This window comes from Panthera tigris, chromosome B4, assembly GCF_018350195.1.
Source record: "Panthera tigris isolate Pti1 chromosome B4, P.tigris_Pti1_mat1.1, whole genome shotgun sequence".
Taxonomy (NCBI): Eukaryota; Metazoa; Chordata; class Mammalia; order Carnivora; family Felidae; genus Panthera; species Panthera tigris.
In genome coordinates, this window is record NC_056666.1 from 137,497,395 (window position 1) to 137,517,909 (window position 20,515).

Below are 20,515 nucleotides of genomic sequence, written 5' to 3' on the forward strand. Positions count from 1 at the left end.
TCCCCCAAACCCGTGACTCCAGTCTAAACCCTCGAAAAACATCAGACAAATCCCAGTCAAGGGACATCTACGAAATGACAGACCTTCCTGGGCACCAGGAGCAGGTCATGTCTTCACTGTGGGCCTCGGCACTGGCTCATTCCTTGCCAGATTCACAGAAATCGGGGGCTGCCCCACCTGAGTGGGGCTGGCCCTGTGTGGGTCCCCGGCAGCCAGCATTTCCCGCACCCCGAAAGCCCCGCTCCAGGACAGCCCGGCCCAGTGCCAGGAAGCGGGAGGAGTCAGGATGCTGGTCCTCGTCCTGTGCGAGAACGTGGGTGAGCAGGATGGGGTCAGCCACCCCTGGGAGGAGCCGGGGGCACTTTGAGGGTGCACCGACCTGACCCCCTACATCCCACCACCTCTGGGGTGTGGCTAGTTTAACTGCAGAACTGGATTCTTCACTTCTTTTCATTTTAGTTAATTTTAATTTCAATGTAAATAGCTCTGTGAGGGGGTAGTGGCCACCGTGCGGGGCCGATTTAGAAGCTTAATCAGATTCAGCTTCAGTATTTTTTGGCAAGATGACTTCATTGGGTGGCGCGGGGGTGGTGGTGAGTTTCGTGTTAGGAGTTGCCATAATGTCAGATTTCTCTCTTTTTGTGGTTTAGGATCCACCGATGGTCGCTTCCTGTCATCGCCCTGGACCCCTTAATCCCCGAAGAGGTGCGAAATGGCGATGGTCAAATTCTACCACTGCTGCTTCATTCACTGGTTGAAATTCTGTAAAGAGAAACCTCCCCCTAGCAACTCTGTGGTCACCTTAGTTACAGATCACATAGGAAAAGTAGGATAAATGGCTGATTTATTTAGAAGTTTCAAAATAACGGGTCGATTCCCTAGTGTCCTGGAAATGTGAACTTCTTTTTGGCGTCATTATAAATGGATGGATTTAAGCTTGTATAATGTGCTTCAATCCACTGCAGTTCCAATCCTTGTTGGTGAGCTAACTGTCCTATCCCTGGTCAGTGGGAGACTGTTCCGTGCCATCTGGGTCCTTCTGATGTGACCCCAGTGGTCTTGGATAGCTTCTTGCTTTTTCGGTGTGATAAGATGTTCCAGGCTCATCCTGTACATTCCCTGACCCGGAATCAGCCTGCTTCCAAGAAGCTGGTTCCTTTTAGGGGGAATTAGAGATCACAATCTCCTCCAGAGGGTGCTCACTGTCTCCGGGTTGTTCCTTGTTTCTAAGGCATTTTCACTGGACAGAGCAGGCAAACATTTGGTTCTAAAGAAATACACACTAAGTCTACACTGACTTTGTACTCAGATCCAGAACTGCAGCCTTTTTACTTAAACCCGTTGACCTCTGTCTCCTCTCACCTGACCTAAAAATGGCACATTGAGAAAATTGGGTGCTTTACTCCACCCTGCATACCCAACAATCTCAGAAAAACAATACCCAATGCCCACAAGAGCACCGACATGATCCCTGAAAGGAATTAAATATTTGTACTTCTTTTTGTCCTGAAGCCATGTACCACCAGAGGTGTGTAGACAAATTCGTGTATTTTAAGGTCCCTTGGAAACACATTTCCCGGGTGTGGCCATCCAATATGCCATTTAGGTGCATTTATGTCATTTTTTATGTTTTAGGATTTTTAAAAATGTAACAGTGTTTCACCAATCTATTTTTTTTTATTTTTTTTATTTTAGAGACAGAGAGTGTGTGTGTGTAAGCACAAGTGGGTAGAGGCAAAAGGATAGAGACAATCCCAACCTGGCTGCACTGTCAGCACAGAGCCCCATGAGGAGCTCGATCCCACGACCCCAGGATCACGACCTGAGCCTATCGAAATCAAGAGTCGGACGCTCAACCGACTGAGCCAACCAGGCGCCCCTACCAAACAAAGTATTTTCGAAGAAGGACCCTATTATTTCTCTCTTCTTTGAGGTAACTGTTGAAAAATTTGAGTGGGGGGCGCCTGGCTGGCTCAATCTAAGGAGCCCGTGACTCTTGATCTCTGGGTCATGAGTTCAAGCCCCACACTGGGTGTAGAGATACTAAGAAATATAAATAAACATTAAACAATTTTTAAGTTTATTTTATTAAGAAGAAATTTTTTATGTTTATTATCTTTGAGAAAGAGAGAGAGAGAGAGAGAGAGAGAGAGAGAGAGAGGAGTTCGAGCAAGGGGAGGGGCAGAGACAGAGGGAGACACAGAATCTGAAGCAGGCTCCAGGCTCCGAGTGGTCAGTGCAGAGCCCGATTTGGGGCTCGAACTCACGAACCGTGAGATCATGACCTGAGCCTAAATCAAGAGTTGGATGCTCAAGCAACTGAGCCACCCAGGAGCTCCCTAAATTAAAAAAATTTTTGAATTATCTTTTAATTTTTTAAGAGTATGAAAAATAGGGGCACCTGGGTGGCTCAGTTGGTTGAGCCTCTGACTTTGGCTCAGATCACGATCTCACGGTTCATGAGTTCAAGCCCCGCGTCGGGCTCTGTGCTGACAGCTGGGAGCTTGCCTGGGATTTTCTCTCTCCCTCTCTCTCTGCCCCTGCCCCACTCTCCCTCTCTGTCTCTCAAAAATAAATAAACATTAAAAAAAAGAATATGAAAAATATTTATACCACTCTCGGTTTTAGATAAATGATTGTCTTCCCCTCTCTTTTTATTATACCTTACACATGGTGTAACGATTACTTTATGTTTATGTGATATCCTTGGTTCGCCGTCTGCCTACCTTGCTTTCTTCTTTTCTTTTTCCCTCCCCGCTTCCTTCTCTCCCTCCCTCCCTTCCTTCTTCTTCAATTGTCTGTTGGTCCCCAAGCAGGAGCAATAATGAAATTAGCTGATGGCCTTTGATTCCTTCTCTTTTCTTCCTCTTCCCTATAATCTGATTTAAAACCATATTTCTATGTCCAGTTCACCCCCGTAAGGTAAGCGGCCAGCTGATCCGACTTTCTGTACCCTCTCCCTCGTCCCCCGCAGGGTTCCCACACCGTCTCACTTATGTTTAATGCTGAAGATAAAACGTACTTAGCGCTCATCATCAACGCTTAGCTGGCTGTCTCTGCATTCATGTCCATTTTCGGAAGCCTGTTCTCAGTAGATTACTTCAGTCAAGGCTCGTGAAAGCAATAATCCTCAACACGAGCAGCTCTCCTGCAACCTTCACACCAAAGGCCATTTGGACAGGACGTAATATTCTGGGCTCACGTTTTCTTTCCTCGGACCTGCAAAATACGTCTTCTGGCATAAAGCACGGCTGTCAACACTCCATGGCGATCTGCTATTTTTTCCCTGCAAGTCACACAAACGTTTTTTTACCTGGGTGTCCAGAGGGTTTTGTTTTCTTTTCCTTTAAGATTCAGTGGCTGGGGGGCGCGTGGGTGGCTCAGTCAGTTAAGCGTCCGACTTCGGCTCAGGTCATGATCTCACTGTTCCTGGGTTCGAGCCCCGCGTCGGGCTCTGTGCTGACAGCTCGGAGCCTGGAGCCCGCTTCGGATTCTGTGTCTCCCTCTCTCTCTGCCCCATTCCCGCTCGTGCTCCCTCTCTTTCTCTCTCTCTCTCTCTGTCTCTCAAAAATAAATAAACAATAAAATAATTTTCTAATAAAAAATAAATAAAATTCAGTGGCTGGGGTGCCTGGGTGGCTCAGTTGGTTGAGCATCCAACTCTTGATTTCAGCTCAGATCATGATCTCATGGTTCATGGTAATGAGCCCCGCATCAGGGTCCGAGCTGGGTGTGGAACCTACTGGAGATGATCTCTTTCTCCCTCTCCCCCTCCCCTGCTTGCTTTTGCGCTCTCTCACAAATTAAATAAACTTTTTAAAATACATACATAAATAACATTCAGTGGCTTTGCTCACCTGCTCAGCGTTCGTCATTCGGGGCCCATTTTCCTAGCGGGCAGTATGCTCTTCCCATATGTAATTTCATGGTTGTTTACATTTTTTTAAAATGTTTATTTATCTTTGAGAGGGACACAGCATGAGCAGGAGAGGGGCAGACACAGAATCTGAAGCAGGTCCAGGCTCCCAGCTGTCAGCACAAAGCCCGACACGGGGCTCGAACTCACAGACCTGAGCCAAAGTCGGACGCTTAACCAACTGAGCCACCCAGGCGCCCCTGTTTGCTTGTTTTAAATTTCAGGACTGTCTTCCTGAATTACAGCGTCGGTATTCGCTCTGGTCCACTGATCCGGCGTTCTGGCCAGGGAACGCAACCACCAGTCCTGTGCGGATCTTTCTGGCCTGCCTTCCGTGGCTCTCTCTCCACTAATCCCTCATCTCTCCGTCTCATTTCTCTGTGATTTAAAAAGTTTCCTACTTTCTACCTCCCAGCTACCTCAAGCCGCTGCTGGTTGTGATTTTTCCTTTGGGGGTCGCTTTCCGTTTTGTCTTCATTTCCAGAATTGCTCTCTCTTGTATTTCTAACCGTTCTCCAGCCTCTTCTATGCTCAACTGTTCCTTTCCTCTCATCGTCCATTTTCTGAGTCTTCCTGATTCTGAATGACGTTGTTCTTCCATGGTCTTCTCATTTTCTTAATTGCCCGGCCTCGGTGGGAAGCACGAGGCTCACGTTTTCATCGGCTTGGCGAGCATATCTTTCCGATGCACTTTCATAGTCCGGGCACTGCTGTCCCCGGGGCCACCAACTACATTTCAAGTGCTCCATAACCGTACGTGGCTACTCCACCGCACTGTGCCGATATAGGGTATTCCCATCATTCTAGAAAGTTCTACCGGACAGAGCTGGTCCATGGGATCCCAACTCTCCACCTTACTCTCTTGTTCTTACAGTCACCTTGGGAAAGGTCCAGCCTATGCTGTTGCTGTTACAAACCCTCGGGGCTCCCCCCTGCACAGGTCACCCCTGCTCACAAGCCCCCAGCTCCCACTCACCCACCATGCTTGTTCCGCCCCATGGGCCCAAGGACAGAGAAGGCTGTCACCCCTCTACAACCTCCTCCCTCTGGCCTCTGCCAGGCCTGCCCTTCCTCAGATGTTTTCCTTGGTTTGGAAACACCTCCTCCGAGAAGCCTCCAGCCCCCAGGCTGTGGCAAGTCCTCCCTCTGGTCTCCCAGCCCCACTGACCAAGTGGTCTGGCATCAGATACAGGTCCACGAGGGCCAGGTGCGCCAAATGCCGGCCCCTGCCTGGCTGCGGAGGCGGTGAGGGGTGAGAAGAAAGGAGGCCCGACCACCATCCTGCAAAGTAGGGAAACTGAGGCACACAGAGGGGAAGGGCCTTTCCAGGGTCACACGACAGGTAAGACAGAGTCTTGACGCGGGTTAGCTGACTCAGCCTCCTCCCCGATGAAGGGCAGGAGGTGGGGTTGCTAAGGAGGAAGACCCTGCCCACGCGGCCCTGAGTAGGGTCCGCCCCCGCCGGACTTTGGGCGGGGATTGGGCAGGGCGGGGGGGCTGGGCGACCCTCCAGGACCGACCCAAGGGGGCGTGGCGCCCGGCCCCTGCACTGCCGCCCGCGGCCACGAGGTGGCACGCTCCGTTAGTCTCAGAAGCCAGAACCCTAAGTTCCGGTGACAAGCACCCATCCCGGGCCCGCGCGGGCTGGGGGCTGCCGGCCACCCTCCCACCCCCCGCGGCACGGGACCCGGCTAAGCCCCGCTAAGGAGCCACGAATTCCATCAGGGCCCCCGCTCCGCAGAGAACGCAATCTCCCCAGCGCCACAAGCCAGAAAAGCCCTTGATGATCTCTCTTCTCGAATTGCGCTCAGAGACGCTCCTTTGTTCCAAGGTCACCTCTCCGAGATGCCCACACAGCTTGTAACAGGGCAGTGTGTCTGGTACAGCGGCGGGTGGCCCATTTCTTCCCGAAGAGCTGTTATTCAGTTGAAGGTGCCTCTTACCCAACCGCACTTTAACGTGATGGAAATACATGTGTCATTTGACCACCTGTGCGGAGTGCGTTACGTGCAAGGCGCTGGGACGTGCTGAGGTATAAACGTGTGTCCACGTTCACAGGATACACAGAAGCATCAGCCCTTCAGCCCCCTGGGCCGGCAGGCAGGCCCCGTATACCCTGGTTCCAGACCCTTCCTCGAGGCCTTGCCCACCCTCGGCCTCCCCTGGAGGCTGCCTCTCGCCTCTTCAGTGCTAACCACCAGAGCCTGACGGTGGGCATCTTCTTCACTTTACAGATGAGGAAACTGAGGCTCAGAGGGTTAGGTGGTGTATCTGAGGACGCAGAGTCACCAAGAGCCGGCCCAGTCTTGCTCTTGGCCTCTGGAGGAGGTTGGGTGATCCCAACCTACGCTGGGCAGGGCCTTAAGGTTTTAACGGGGCTGGGGCCACAGGTCAGAACCGGCAGCTGGCAGGGAGGCAGTGGGTCCCCAAAAGAGATGTTTGAGGGCCGGAGCCAGAGCTGAAAGTCCAAGATGGGGCATCAGCTCGGACGCTGGTGTCCAGGTACAGAGGGTAGGGTGCCTGGGAGGAGGGTGCCAGGAGAGAAGGGCACAAAGAGAGGCTCTTGCCAGGGCCAGGGTAACTAGGAAGGTCCCCCCCCCCCCCGCCCGGCAGTGGGCTCTTCTAGAAGAGTCCAGGATGGACAGAGGGGCCCTGTAGGAGCTTCAAGAAGAGGAAGAGTCAGAGAAAGTCTTCCTAAAAGAGAAGGCACTTTGAGAACACCACCTCTATGGGAGCATGAGAGTTAAGATGGCCGGAGAAAATTCCAGGCTCGCAGAGAGGGACAGTACCCCAGCCCTGCCGTGGGCCAGGCCCGAGGCTGGGAGGCTGGAGGGGGTCAGCTGTGGTCCCTGTCCTCAGGCAGAGCACAGGCTGACAAGAGAGACAGTCTTAGAGGCAAAGGCCACACATTGGTCCTGGTGCTGGGCTGGAGGGAGGTGAGGTGCCTGGCTGGCCGATCAGAAGAAGGTGCCTGGGGCCAGTGAGGGGAAGGGAGGGCACTCTGGGCAGAGACCACAGCCCGCGCAAGGAGGTGGGCCGTAGGACTTTCGGTCAGAGAAGGAGAAGCTGGGGTGGCCACGGGGCAGGTGGGTGCGGTGGGGACTGTACTGATCCCACCTGCCCCACCTGCAGGCCCAGTGCAAGGGGCGGGGAGCAGAGGGGTGGGGACGGGCACAGCGGGGTCTGAGGCGAGTTGCCCAGGACTCCCCCTCATTTCTTTCTGGCCCTCGTTTGGCCACCAACGTCCCCTGCCTTTGCTTGTCACGCAGGGTTTCACTTGAGCCCGGTTGTCTTGCCCCCTGGATGCTCGTGGGGGCTCTGTGGCCAGGACACTGATTCCTTGGGCCCAGTTGGCCCCAGGGTTGAGAGGAACCCCCCCCGGGCCTCCTCCTCCGAGAAGAGCTGCCAACCCAGCCCGGGATTTGGCAATGCTCACCTGGCGCAGTTGTGAGCAGAGGGCTGGGAAGCTAGCGGTGGCCTGGCCGACGACCTGCGGTGTGGCCCTGAGGGCCCGGTGGCTGCTCTGAGCGTGTCTGTGTCCTGATCTCCTCTTCTTATGAGGACCCCAGCCAGACTAGGTGAGGGCCCACCCTGAGGACCTCGTTTTACCTTAATTATCTCCAAACACAGTCATATTCTGAGATACTTGGGGGGGGGGGCGGCGGTTAGGGCTTTCAGCCTATTAACTTGGGGGACACAGGTCAGCCTGTGACGGTCCTGTTTGTAGATGAGGTGATAGGACATCTCTGAGGAGCCAGCGGGCAGGGCAGTGTAGAAGTCCCCCCGTAACATCCAGCACCACTCTGAGGGGGATCCGGTCGGTGCGTGTCCCCCAGGCGGGGACCACGCGTTGTGACTTCCCTGCCAGCAGCATCAGACACAGAGTGGGCACCCAGCAGATGGCTGTCGGGTAGGCTGAAGTGAGGGATCCTGGGGCGGACCCAGCTGTCTGCTTCGACCCCTTCCCTTCGTCCCCAGGTCCCCCCCCCCAGCTCCTGCCTGCTCCCCCTAATCCTGGCCGTTCATTCAAACACGTTCCTTGGGCACCTGCTCTGTGCCGTGCTGGGGGGAGAGCTGTCACCACCAGCTCCACCATTTCACGAGCAAATAGATGCCTTTCGGGCTACTTTGAAGTGCATTTCTGTCATCTGTGAACAATAAGGCCCTGGCAACTACACATAGCCTGACCAAGGGCCTGAGGTGGGGGTGGGAGGAGGGACTCACAGCGTGGGTCTTTCCCCAGGTGGGCTGTGGGGAGAGTGGGCGGGGGGGGGGGGGAGACAAGAACATAACCAACAACAATGCAGTCAGTCACAGTGGTGGAGGCAGGAGGTGGTAGGTACCGGGTAGGGGACTGCTGGGCCCTCCAGCAGGTGGGAGGCCAGTGTTGTTTCTGGCCAGGCTGGTCAAGGGGTGCTTCGTGGAGCTGGGGGCTTTGGAGCTGGGCTGTGCAGGCCTGGTGGAGTGAGAGGAAGGAAGCTTATGTTGTTAGCTCCCTTACTTCAGAGTCATGTCGTTTCCCATTCTGCAGGTAGGAAACTGAGTCACAGAGAGGGACAGGCTCCTGCTAGGAGCTCACCTGAACGCTCGCCTCTGACCCTGGCCCACGGGGGCTGCCTCCGCAGGCCGAGAATGCTGGGGTGGACGAAAAAGGGACCCTGAATCTTACCCCAGGGAGTGCTCCAGGGACCCAGGGTCCCTGGAGGAATGGATAGGAGTTTCCCAGACAGAGGGGAGGCTCCCAGCCCAATCTCCTATAGCCATGTCCTGGTTAGACCCCGGTGGGGAGCTGATAGGGGTACCCCCAACCTGGAGTAAGGGCCTGGGGTTCTGAGGGTTATTCTCTACCTGTCCATGGAGCACTGTACTGTGAGCTTGACAGCTTTGGGTCCTGGGGCGCAGGTCGGGGCAGGTTTCTCCCGGGGGAGGGGCGTGTCCCAGACCAGGGGCAGGAGCGCTTTGAGTGGGACCCCTCTTCTGCTGCCCTGCCCCGTTGTGTGGTGTGAGTGTGCAGGTGGCGGCAGGGCTCCCTTCAATGACAAAGGCGAGATTCGGAGAAGCTGGGGGCCAGCCCAGAGGCCCAGATTCTGAGGCTGGATAGCACCCCTGGGCATAGGGGGAGCCCCTGCGAGGTGTTGGCAGTCTAGAGGGGGTGCACACTGTGGGGTTTCCCGATGGGAGGCGGGTCACGACTGGCAGCAGTCACCATCTCAGAACCACCGGCGGGCCCCGCGAGTCCCCTGGCTGTCCCGCGCGCGGGCCTCGGGCAGGTGACAGCAGCGTGCGTGCCCGTGCGTGGCTGTACCCGAGGCTTCCGCCGTGACGGAAGCGCGGGAGCGCGTGGCCGCGGCCGAGATTGGCGGGCCTCGGTACGGAAGAGCCGCTGCGCGTGCGCGCGGGCGCAGGTGGCGGGCGCGCACGTGGGCCACCCAAACAAAGGTGGCGCCGCGTGATCGAGCTCGCGCGCGCGCGCGCGCGGACCCCCCCGGGACAGGCGCATCCCCGTGGGCCCCGGAGCGGGCCGCGCCGGGTGGGGCAGGGTAGCGCGCTGGGCGGGGCCGGGCGCGGGGCGGGGCGGCGTACGGGGCGGGGCGCGGGGCGGGGCGGCGGCTGCGCAGGCCAGGCCGGGGGCGCGCAGACTCCGCGCAGCGGGACGCGAGCGCGCGACCTGGCGCCGCCGCCGCCGCCTCCGCGCTCGTGGCCGGGACCCGCGGGGCCGCCTCCTCCGGGCTCCCCGGCGCCGCTGGGTTCCCGGGCGGGCGGCAGGTGCAGCGCGGCCGGGCGGCTGGCGAGGGGGGCGCCGCGCAGCGGGTGAATGAGAGTTGGCCCCGATCTCCGCGCAGGGTAAGCGGCGCGCGCGCGGACGCCCACACGGACCTCGCGGACACACAGACACGCTCCGGGCACGGGCCGGCCGAGACACGACCCGGCCCGCTCGGCCACGCTCATCCCCGCGCCCGGGGCCGGCGCCCCTGCGGGAAGGGCCACGCGCGGGCGCGCCCCGCACACACGCCCCCAGGTCCCGCGCGGCTCCGGAGCGCGCGTCACGGCCACCACCCCCCCCCCCCCCGCCCCCTGCGCGCGCCCCGCGGCTCCCGGCCGGCCTGGGAGAGGAGGACGTCTAGGGGGCGCGGGGCCCGGGCTGGGGTGCTGCTGGTCGCCGGGTCGGGGGTCGCTGAGGCCAAGTGGGGACAGGGAGGTCTTCCTCCGATCCACTCCCTGGGCGCACAGGGGAGGAGGTGGGAGTCCTCGACCCCGGCGGTCCGTGCGACCCCAGAAACGACCCCATCAAAAAGTTGTGGCCACTCGCCCCCTCCCTACGCCCCTCTTTCTGCCCTGTTTACTCTCCCTTTGTTTGTGACTTCTAGCTAGTGGGGCTCTGCTGGGACCCAGGGCCGCCTGCAGGCCAGGAGGTGGAGTGTAGTGTGGCGGCCCCCAGCCTGGGGTCCCCACTGCTCAGAACCGGGCCAGCACCCCTGTCCAGGCCTACAACTGGGGAGGAGGGAGAGCCAGAGACGGGTGGGTGGGCGCACCTGCCCCTGACAGTGGATCTGTGGTGGGAGAGGCAGCAGGCCCCACAGGCTTGGAGACCTCAGTGGAACCCCCCCCACCCCCCCCACCCCCCAAGGCAGGTTCATCTCGGGCCTGCTGCCAGCCCCAAATTTCCAGAGGCAGGGAAAATTCAGCTCTGGGGAGATCTTTTGCGGGATGGGGTTCTCTTCTTGCCTTCCTTGTGCAGGTTGGGGAGGAAATACAGAGTTCTGAGCCTCTCCCACATGCAAAATTTCAGACTTGCTGAGTCTCATCCCCCATAGTGGCCCAGCTCTGGAGGTTGTTTTAAGTCTGAGCCTGGCGGGATGGAAAGGGACAGGGCTACATGGTAGTTAACAGAGGACTTTGGAGTCTTTCCATGGTGCACCTGCTCCATGACCTTGGGCAAGAAGGCTTTGAGCCTCCCTGTGCCTCAGTTTCCCCCCCCCCCCCAGTAAAGGGAGAGGGGGGCTGGTAAGAGGATTAGATGAGGTGATGCAGGCCTCTCACTGGCCAGGCACACCCAGGGCAGAGATCAGGACACCCAGGTGAGGCTGGCAGTGCCCTCTGCTCCCAAGCAGCCACAGCTTCTCTGACTGTCCCACTTGTCTCCCGGACCCGTTCGAGGACACACTGTCCGGCTGGGTGAGTGTGTTTGAGCTGTTGGCCCTGCCTCGTGCTGGGTGGAAGCACATCCCACGGCTGTCACCTGGGACACCTCAGATCCGGGAGCTAGGTAAACCTGGTCCTCCTTCCTGCTGCACACCCTGGAAAGCCGCCTGCCAGGTGTAGGGAGGGGGCCTGGCCTGGCTGGCCTTCTCCCTGCTGTGGCCGTGGTGTTGATCCTTCTGTAGTACTTTGTGGCCATTGGGCAGGGGCCTTGAACCTCCACAGCCTGGACGGTGCTGGACTCCTGGTGGGGGCAGGGGATGCCAGCCTGTTCCCAGGGATGGGAGAGGTAGGGGTCTTCAGGGCCTTAGGATGGGGGCCCCCACCTCCTTGGCCCTTCTTCCCTCTCAGCTGCCCTGGCTGGTAGGGTGTGGCTGTCCCAGTGGTGCGGCCTGGGGACGAGCAGGGTCTGTCCTTGGGAACGTCTGTCTGCTTGCACTCGGGAAAGGCATTTCCTGGAAACTGATTGGGGAAAGTTTCAAAGTCGTGGTCAGTTTGCTGTGGCAGTTACTCTGTGTCTTCTACAGAGGCGGGCGGGGAACCCCTCAGGGAGGAAGAACCAGGTGGTCTCTCTCGAGACTGGCGGGCCGCAAGGCCCCCCTCCTCGCCCGCCTCTTATCGGTCAAGTCCAGCCAGGAGTGGGTGTCAGGAGACCGGCGGTTGCCAGCTCCGTGTGACCTCCGCTTTCCCTGCCCTCCCTAGGCCTCACCTTCACCAACTAGAACCGAGGAAGAGAATCGGGCCCGTTTTTCCTGAATCACCATTTTTGCTGTCCAACAGAACAGAATAGAATACTAGCTCAGGCACAATGAGACAAAGTGCTATCAGATCCCAGCGAGCCCCGTTGCCAGGGGAGGCTCGAGCCTGCAGCCCATCTTCTCTGTAACGGCGACGTTACAGATGTGACAGACGCCAGCACCAAACCCAGGCCGGTCTTGACGGGATCCGTGTAATCGGAGAACAGAGGGCTCCCTTGATGTGTCCACGGTGTGACCCCTGTTAGTGTTGTGCCATCGGGGACCCCGTCACCTCGTGGGCCCCGGTGGACCTCTTCCAGCTCTCTACAAATTCTGGTCTGGGTGTTTCCCTCTGGAAGCTCGAGCTGCACCAGCTGTGTGCGGGCATGGGGTTTCCATCCCGGAGCCGTATGCCTCCAGCCAGCTGCTCCTCTCTGGGGTGCTGGTAGGCTTCCCCTCACGTGGGCGCCTGGCCCCTCGCCTCTGGTATTTGGCCCTCTTCGTGTCAGGAGGCGGGGGCTCCTGCCTAGTGGCCGTGCCGGGGACCTGAGTGATTCGGGAGCACCTGTTAGGGTTACTCCTTCTCTGAGTTTCTGCCTCCTCCCCTTGCGGGCGGCTGCTACGTGTTGTCAGGAGGACAGGAGACCATTTTTGTGTGCGCTTGCTGCCCTGGGGGAGCTCTGACGGCATCGGGGGATGTGGTGGGGCGTCCCCGTGCCTGAAGAATTTGAAAATGAATCGGGGGAGATGAGACGTGGGCCGTGGAAGTGAGTAGTGGGAGGAATACAGATGTACTTGCTGGGGAAGCAGCTTCTGTTTGCTCAGCACGGACAGGGGTGTCGGTGGGAAGCCGCTCGATGAGGATTTGTCCACTCACATGGCGCTTGAGGGAAGGCCTTTGGGGTGGGGAGCTGAAAGCCTGTTTGCAGGGTCTTTGGGATTGCAGCGGGTTCAGATCTTTTCTCCTTGGCTTCTCGGTGGCATAGCAGTGGGGACTCTCACTGGGTCTCCATCCGGGGCAGAATCTAGCAGATACCCCACGTAGAGAGGGTAAGAGTTCAAGTCCTCAACAGTTAGGTGTGGCTGGTGGACGTGGGAGGAGGCCTGGGTCCCTGAAGGTGATGGTCGTTTAATTTTTTTTTCTTAATGTTTATTTTTTGAGGGGGGTGGGTAGAGAGAGGGAGACACAGAATCCGAAGCAGCTCCAGGCTCCGAGCTGTCAGCACAGAGACCGACGCGGGGCTCAGACTCACAAAGCCCAAGATCATGACCTGAGCCGAAGTGGACGATTAACCGACTGAGCCACCCAGGCGCCCCAGGTGGTGGTCGTTTAGTGGCTGGTTTGTTTCAGGCCCAGCCTAGCCCAGCCCCGGGTTCGGAGCCGGCTGCCGAGGAAGAAATGTAATCGGTTAACTTGAGAACTCAAAGGCAGGTTGCTCTGACTTCTGTTACAAACAGAGGTGGGGGAAGAAAATGAGGGTTTCCCTAATTAGAGAAAACCATGTTCTTTTGGCCTTTAGTGTCTGCGTGTGGCCTGCGGGGAGGGGTGGGTGGAGACTCTGGGCCCATAATTCTCCACTAATGACAGTCGCCATCTGAGGGCTATTGTTGAGATTGCTGGGCGTTTGAGTTGTGACTGGGTAGTGATTATGTTTAAGCCCTGTGATCAAAGTCCCCTGTGGTAAAGCCAGAAGACAGGAAGCACTGGCCTATGAAAAAAACAAAAACCAAAAACCATTAGTAACAGTCCTAGAAATCACTCCGCTGTGCCAGACGTTGACCCAGGTGTTCTCGCCACGTTGTGCCTTGAGAGAAACTAAGGCACGGAGAGGCGGTGGGGCTGGCCTGAGACCCCATTTAGCTAGGTAGCGGAGGGCGGATGGGAGTTTGAGTTGTTTGGCCCCTAAGGCCGTGCTCTTTCTGGGGGTTCGTGAGAGACACGTGAGCAGCACGTTTAGGATCAGGGTAGGAAATCTCTGCTCTCAGACATGCGCCAATAGCAAGAGTGTCCCCAACCCCAGGCCTGACAGCCTTCTGGACGCTTTATATGATTGACCTTTGTCACAGCCTCTCTGAGGTGCAGGCCACGAGCTGGTGAGTGGCAGAGCCACGTTTGAACCGGTGGTCTCTGTTCGTAACCTACAGCGGGGGGTTCGGTAGAGAAAAGTTGTGATCCTGCCGTTGTGTGTTCTTGAGCAAGGTGCCTAACCTCCCTGGGCCTCAGCTAGGTCACCTGTAAACGAGGGTGTTGGTGTAGAATATAGAAGCCGGGGGTGGGGGGTTTGAGAGCACACAGGAAGGCCCGGCCAACTTCTCCACGGAGGAGGGGGGAAGCGGTGGGGGTGGGCAGGTGCTCCCCATCTCCAGCACTGGCTGGTGTTGAGTGGCCGTGTTGTGCAGCACTCAGACTGGATCTGGGGGGAAAGGTACGTGACACGGGATGGGAGCCGTATCGCCTCTCTCTCAAGTGGGGCGTGCTCAGAAACTGTAAAGCACTGTGCTCGGTTCCTGCTCCTTCGGGATGAGGGGCAGGGAAGGGCAGGCGTACCCAGAACTCCTGTATGCCCCCAAACCCCGGTTGAGCTGTGGGTGAGAGAAACCAGACGTGTTGGGCACCGTCCAGGGTCTTGGCGTTTGTGGGGGGAACAGCTCACCCTCTCTCGGGGTCGGGTTCCCCCTGATCCGTGGAAGGGGCCCTGCTTCTAGCCCGTCCCCCTGTGGGCAGGGGCTTGGGGCTGTCTGGGGTGAGCACGTGGCTTGAGGAGGCAGGAGTCCCTCCCTGGTCCTGCCAGTATGGCGTGCAGGTGGGGGGCACTTCTGCGCCCGCCCTGGGACCGAGAGGCACGCTGCCCCCATTCTGACCCACCCGCCCTCTCGGCCCCCTTCTGCCCATGCTGCCTGCAGGGCTGCTCCAGGGTGGCTGAGCCCTGCGTCTGACACATCCCTGCTCCCTTCCCCTGGCCAGAGAGGCCTCTGATCACTTAGCAGGCCTCGCTGCATCCCTCCCGACTCTGTTCTTGCCTCCTCCTGTTGGGTCTGTGAGCTTGCAGAAACGAGTGGGTGGATGGATACGCTCCCCACGGTGAGCCCCGGGCTTGGGCGCCTCGCTCGGCCCTGGGGGGCCGAGGGGGCTCCACGCGCAAGGAGCTTCAGTCCTGGGAGCCTGGCTGGGGGAGGCGGGGCTGGGCAGGCAGAGAGGCGTCTGTTTTTGCAATGTCTTTCCCGAGGTGCAATTTGCATATCTTACAGGTGCGCGATTCACCGAGGTTTTGCATGTTCACAACATTGCACAACCACCACCACGAGTCAAATTTCCGAGTGTTTCTGTCACCCGGGGATCCTCCCGGGTCCCTTAGCAGCTAGTCACTGCTCACCCCCGGCCCCCACCGGGGGTCTGCTCATCTTAGCACGCTGCGTTTCCGTCTGCGTGGCATCGTGTAGCTGTGGATCGCTCTTCTGAAGCGTGGCCCCGAGCGGCCCCGGACCCCCTTTCTCAGAACCTCAGGGGGCTCAGCTCGCCTCACCAGGCGCCCCCCTGGTTGCTATGGCTGTCTGAGAACGCTTCGAGCTTACCCACTGTGCACCGGGACCTTGAGCCAGTAGCATCCCTGCCTTCTCCAGGAAGCCTTCCTGGCTTTCCCCTTCCCGCGGGGTTAGGACCTCATGGGCCCCCGTGCTAGTCACCCTGCGTGTGCTTGCCTGTTTACCCACCTGCCTCCTGAGCTGCCGGGAGGACAGGGGCCCTGCCTTCCGTCATTCTCTGGGGACGGCGTCTGGGAGTGAATGCTTACAGGTGGGGGGTTGTGTGGCCGTGGGTCCATGAGGCTCTCTCCCTGACATCCCCACCGTTTCTGCTCCTTGATGATTATGGTAGGGTCACTTGGCTTTGAAACTTCACTGCTCGTGTCCTCTGGAGCGTCTCAAGGGCAGGGCCTGGTCTGGCTGCGGGTGTCGGGGTGCCCTGCCGAGTGACACCGAGTGACCCATCCCGCCCTGGGCGGCATGTTGGTGGTGGTGGTTTTAATGGACTGTATTTTGAAAGGTAGTTTTAGGTACACAGAAGAATTGCGGAGATAACGCAGAGATTTCCACATAGTCCTGTCTACGGTTTCTCTTGTTGTTAATGTTAGTTGGTGTGAAAACGTTGTTAGAATTAACGAACCAATGTTGACACGTTATTAACTAAAGTCCGCAGTTTACTCAGCCTTAGTTCTTACCCCAAATCTTTTTTCTTTCCCAGGATCCCATCCAGGATATTGTGTAAATTCGTTTTCATGTCTCTTGAGGCCCGTCCAGGCTGGGTTTCTCAGTTTTTCTTGTTTTTGATGATCCTGAAGCCTTGAGAAGTATTAGGAATACTGTAGGATCCCTCTACATTGGAATGTGTTTAGACAGTTGGAATTTGGGTGTTTTGGACTGGGGTCCCAGTTTGGGAGGAAGACCACAGGTGAAGGGCCCTCCTCGTCCCGGCCCATCAGGGTGCCTGCCGTCGGCCTGACTGATCCCCGAGGTGTCCGCCTCGGTCACCTGGCTGAGGCTCCCCCACCCCCACCCCTGTCCACGCTGCCCTCTGGGGGGGAGCCCGTGTGTGTGGCCCTCTTGGAGGGAGGGGTTCAGCCCCAGCTGCTCCAGGACCGACTATCTGCGGATGTGTTTGGAATCCTCTGCTGGGGGAGACTTGTCTCCAAACCCCATTCACTAATTTATTTGGTCTTTTTTTTTTTTTAATTAAAAAACATTTTTTAAAAATTTTATTTATTTGGAGAGACAGAGAGACAGAGAGAGGAGAGACAGAATCCCAAGCAGGCTCCAGACTGTTGCCCCATGCGGGGCTCGAACTCAAGAACTGTGAGATCATTATGATGACCTGAGCTGAAATCAAGCCTCCGACGGAGCCCCCCCAGGTGTCCCTTGTTCGTCTTAGGTCATCAGGGACTCAGGCCTGATTTTAGGTTTCGAGTTTCGTACTTTGTTGGGGGGCCTGCTCCAGCTTCGGCCCCACCCGGTGGGGTGCGAGCTGGTCCTCCCTCTCTGGCACACCCGCCCCGCCCCAGCCCTGCGGTTCTTGGGTTCTCCAAGGAGCCGGGTTCCATGCACAGGAGAGGGGGGTAGGGCGCGGGGGCGGGTGCTGGTACACTTGTTGCCGTGGGATTCGTTGGTCCGCACGCTGGAGATGGCAGGGCAGGAGACTCAGGCCCTCTAACTCTGGATGTGCGCAGGACTCCGATGACTTCGGCGAGTAACCATCTGTGTCCCTGTTAAGTGAAATGTGAGCTCATCCTGCTGATACAGTCCCCTCGTAACCACGTGGGTCCTTCTGGCCGCCTCCCCTCGCCGATCAAGACATTTCCATCCCGCGGTGGGAACCGGACTCCCCATTTTGCCATCCATTTCCTTAATTGGCCCATTCCAGTCGGCGTGCAGAGCGGGACCAGGATGGCTATCCCGGGCCGTGGGAGGCAGCTCTGTGGGCCTGGATGCAGCCTGCGCGTCCGGCTGCTTCTCCGCGGGGCCGCTGGCGTGCCGTCAGAACTCAGGCTGCAGGGGGCTCACGGCGCGGCGCATCTCTAAGAAGGCCCGTGGCCTGCAGGGAGGTGGGGAGAGGGGAGCTGGGGCCTCCGGCTGCGCCTGGTCAGCCCGCCCCGCGGGTGCAGGGCACACAGACTCGGCCTCCCTTTGCAATCTGGAAGCGGGGCTCAGTGCACACCGCCCAGAGGTCTGGCTCCAGCAGCATGAGGAGGAAGGCTGCGGGGGACCCCGTGCAGCTCTTGGGCTGAGATCCCGGTGGGGCCTGGCTCCTCCCCGCGTCTGAACTCACACCTGAGCAGGGGCGGCCCTCGCAAGAGCACCCCTGAGCAGCAGGGCCCCGAGGGCAGTTTCCTTTCTGGAAACGAGAGACGTGAGGCTCCGCGTTGGCTTCCGTTTCCACAGAGGGGCTGTCTGCACACGTGCGTGCGGGTCTCTTTGGCGGGGAGGAAGGCTCCCGGGAGGAGGAGGAGGGCTGGGGAGGGGGTGGTGCCCTGGAGCGGGGTGCCTGCATGCCTGGGCCGGGCGCCCGGCTCCCAGCGCTCAGTGGGCCCGCGCGCGGCCCCGGGTCGGGGGGTTTCCGAAGAGAGCAGTGGCCGGTGGGGCAGGCTCGGACGAAGGCTGGCACGGTGGCTGTCCTCGAGAGAAAACGGGGCAGGACAGCGGGAAGGACACGGTGAGTAGGGCAGCGAGGGTGACTGTCGCTTGGGGCGGCGCACAGGTGGGCGGGAGCGCCGTGCCCCCACACCATCTGCAGCGGCCCTGTGCCCTTTCCCACGCAGGCTGTTGGGGCCTCAGAGGAGCCGGTCTTGTTTTCTCGCTCTCGGGAGAGCTCCCGCCGGGGACCTGGGGGGGCTCCGGCCACCTGCCCAGCCCACAGCGTGGTGCCTGTGCCGCGTGCCCCGTCCGTGCCTTCTCACCTGCCGAGAAGGACCTGCTCTGTGCCGGGGAGCGAGGCCGCTGCCTCCAGGAGCACGTGGCGGGAGGGACGAGCGAGGTGGGGGCCGCGGGACAACAGCCCGCCCCGCCTGGGGGTCAGGAGGACCCCTGGCGGGGTGAGAAGGGGCCACAGGAGCCCATTTGGAGGGACACGGGGGATTTAGGCCGGGGAGGAGTGAGGAGGGGCTGTAGGCCGGGCTAGGCCTCCAGCCAGCATTCTGCCCTCCCCTGGGCCCGCTCTGGTGGGGGCCTGTGGGGGCAGCTTACCAAAGGTCAGCTCCGTGCAAGGCTCCTGGAGATCCGGCCGGCACGTGCCCCCATCTGCTGGGGCCGGGCCGTGCCGGGGGTGCTGCGGGATGTGTGGCCAGCTGCCTGGGCCTCCCATCTGGGCCTTCTCAAAGCTCCTGTCTCCCTGCTGTGGTGTGGGGGCTCCAGTCTCCCCTGGTCCCCTGGGGGGCATCTAAGGAGGCTGGTGGAACTGGCCAGGGGCTCACTGAGTGGGGGCTCTGTGGGGCTGGGGGGGGGGTGCTCTTATGCCCGAGCGGCTCTTCCTGGGAGTGAGGCTCCTGGGGCCTGATGTGGGGCCGGCGTGCCGTGGTCCCGCTGCCTGTGTCTCCCTGCTGGCCTGGCTCCCCCGCTGGGGTCCCCCTCCGAGATCCTTGCTGTGCCACACCTGCATCCCTGCTTCTTTCTGGGTTGACGTTTGTGGGTCTGCTGGGTCCCGTGTGACAGGCACAGTCAGCTCTGCCCTGGGGGTGATGCCGGCCCGGCCTCTGGTCCAAACGTTTATTATCACAAGACTCAGAGTCTCACTCTTAGAAGCACCAGGCTCACCAGCGACCTGCAGGGTTCCCACAAAACCCACCCCCTGACGGGGGTGCCCTGTGGCAGCGAGGTGCGTGGATGATCTCACGAACCCTGCGTCCAGGAAGCAGAAGTGTGAGGGTCACATGTGGGGGCGGGGTGGAGGGGTGCCCAGCTGTCCCGAGGGGCATCGCTGCCTGGTGCCGGCGGGTTGAGGCTGAGCCGTGCGCCCCTTCCAGGCCCCTGTGGGCGTGTCGTGGGGGCCGTCTGCTGGCGTCAGCACCCAGGTCGGGTGTCCGGGAGCTGCAGCCCCTTTCTCGTTCCATCCAGAGAGGAAGGTCGGAGTCCCTGCTGGACAGGAGGACAACGCGTGTCTTTCCCCGGCGGTGTGCCCGATGGGCGACCAGGGTGTCATATTGGCAGAGCGTAGAGCAGGCACGCTGGGCGCATCCTGGGTCGGAACGGAGAGAGAGCCTCTGTTCAACAGCCCATGCTTGAGAATGCAGGGAGGAGTGTGAATCGTGTCGCGAGCATTCCACGAGGAAGTTCAAGCAAGCGTAAGCATCTGAGTGTGTGCGTGCAGGCGCGTGCGAGACGGAGGTGGTGTGCGGGCTGGTGTGGAGGAGGAGGGTAGCGGTAAGGACCCAGAGGTGCTGGACCAGAAGGCAGAAGCGAAGGAGCGAGATTTCCTGGTCCTTAGAGCAGGGCCCAGCCCGCCAAACACTGGAGGCTGCGGATAACGTGACTTCGCTGCTGCTGAGCTGGCTGGAGAGGAAGTGAGATGTGACTCAACCACCAGAAAGCCCTGGGCATCCAGGCTGGGCGGAGCTGCTGGCCGCTGGCGGGATTGTAGTGAGGACTGGAGGGGAAGGCAAGGCAGGAGGGGCCGTCCGTGTCCCTGCTGGGAGAGCCTAGAGGCAAGGGGTCCGTGGTGGTCAGGAGGGGCCCGGCAGGTGTCGGCGGCAGATGGGCACCACCACGTGCCCGGGGAGATCAGCCCCAGCAACCCCCGGCCGCTGCCAGACCGGGAGGGAGGCCCAGGAAGCCTCATGACTGCCTGGCATGATGGCGGGGGAGTCTGATGGCGGGGGGAGCGCGAGGTGCCGCTGGGCATCTCCCCGGTGGTGCTGGGAAGGCACAGTGTCGAGAAGGGACGTGGTGGGGCTCCTGGATGTGGAGGTCGGCTAGCGTTTGTGAGAGGCGGGCCCGCCTGGTTCTTGGGAAGCAGGGGATTCATGCTTCTGTCTGCGGGCTGGGCCAGAAAAGGGGAGACGTGGCCCCTCGCCAGCCAGTTTCTCTGCTTTGAAAAGTCCCACGCCTGATCTTCCACAGCTCGTAGCCACCTGCCGTGTTCCGGGAGTGGGCACTCTTCAGATGCTCCCGTGGCGGGGAG

General features: G+C 59.4%; 1 protein-coding gene across 1 annotated transcript in view; it reads left to right on the top strand.

The window, feature by feature from the left end:
• Positions 1-9,639: 9,639 nt before the first annotated feature.
• The window catches only part of GRAMD4 (GRAM domain containing 4), a 72,353-nt gene continuing 61,477 nt past the window's right edge, over positions 9,640-20,515 (top strand). The window contains exon 1 of the mRNA XM_042993554.1: positions 9,640-9,760. Within this exon, the coding sequence (XP_042849488.1) occupies positions 9,732-9,760 (29 nt within the window). The 5' untranslated portion in view covers positions 9,640-9,731. The remainder of the gene's footprint in view (positions 9,761-20,515) is intronic.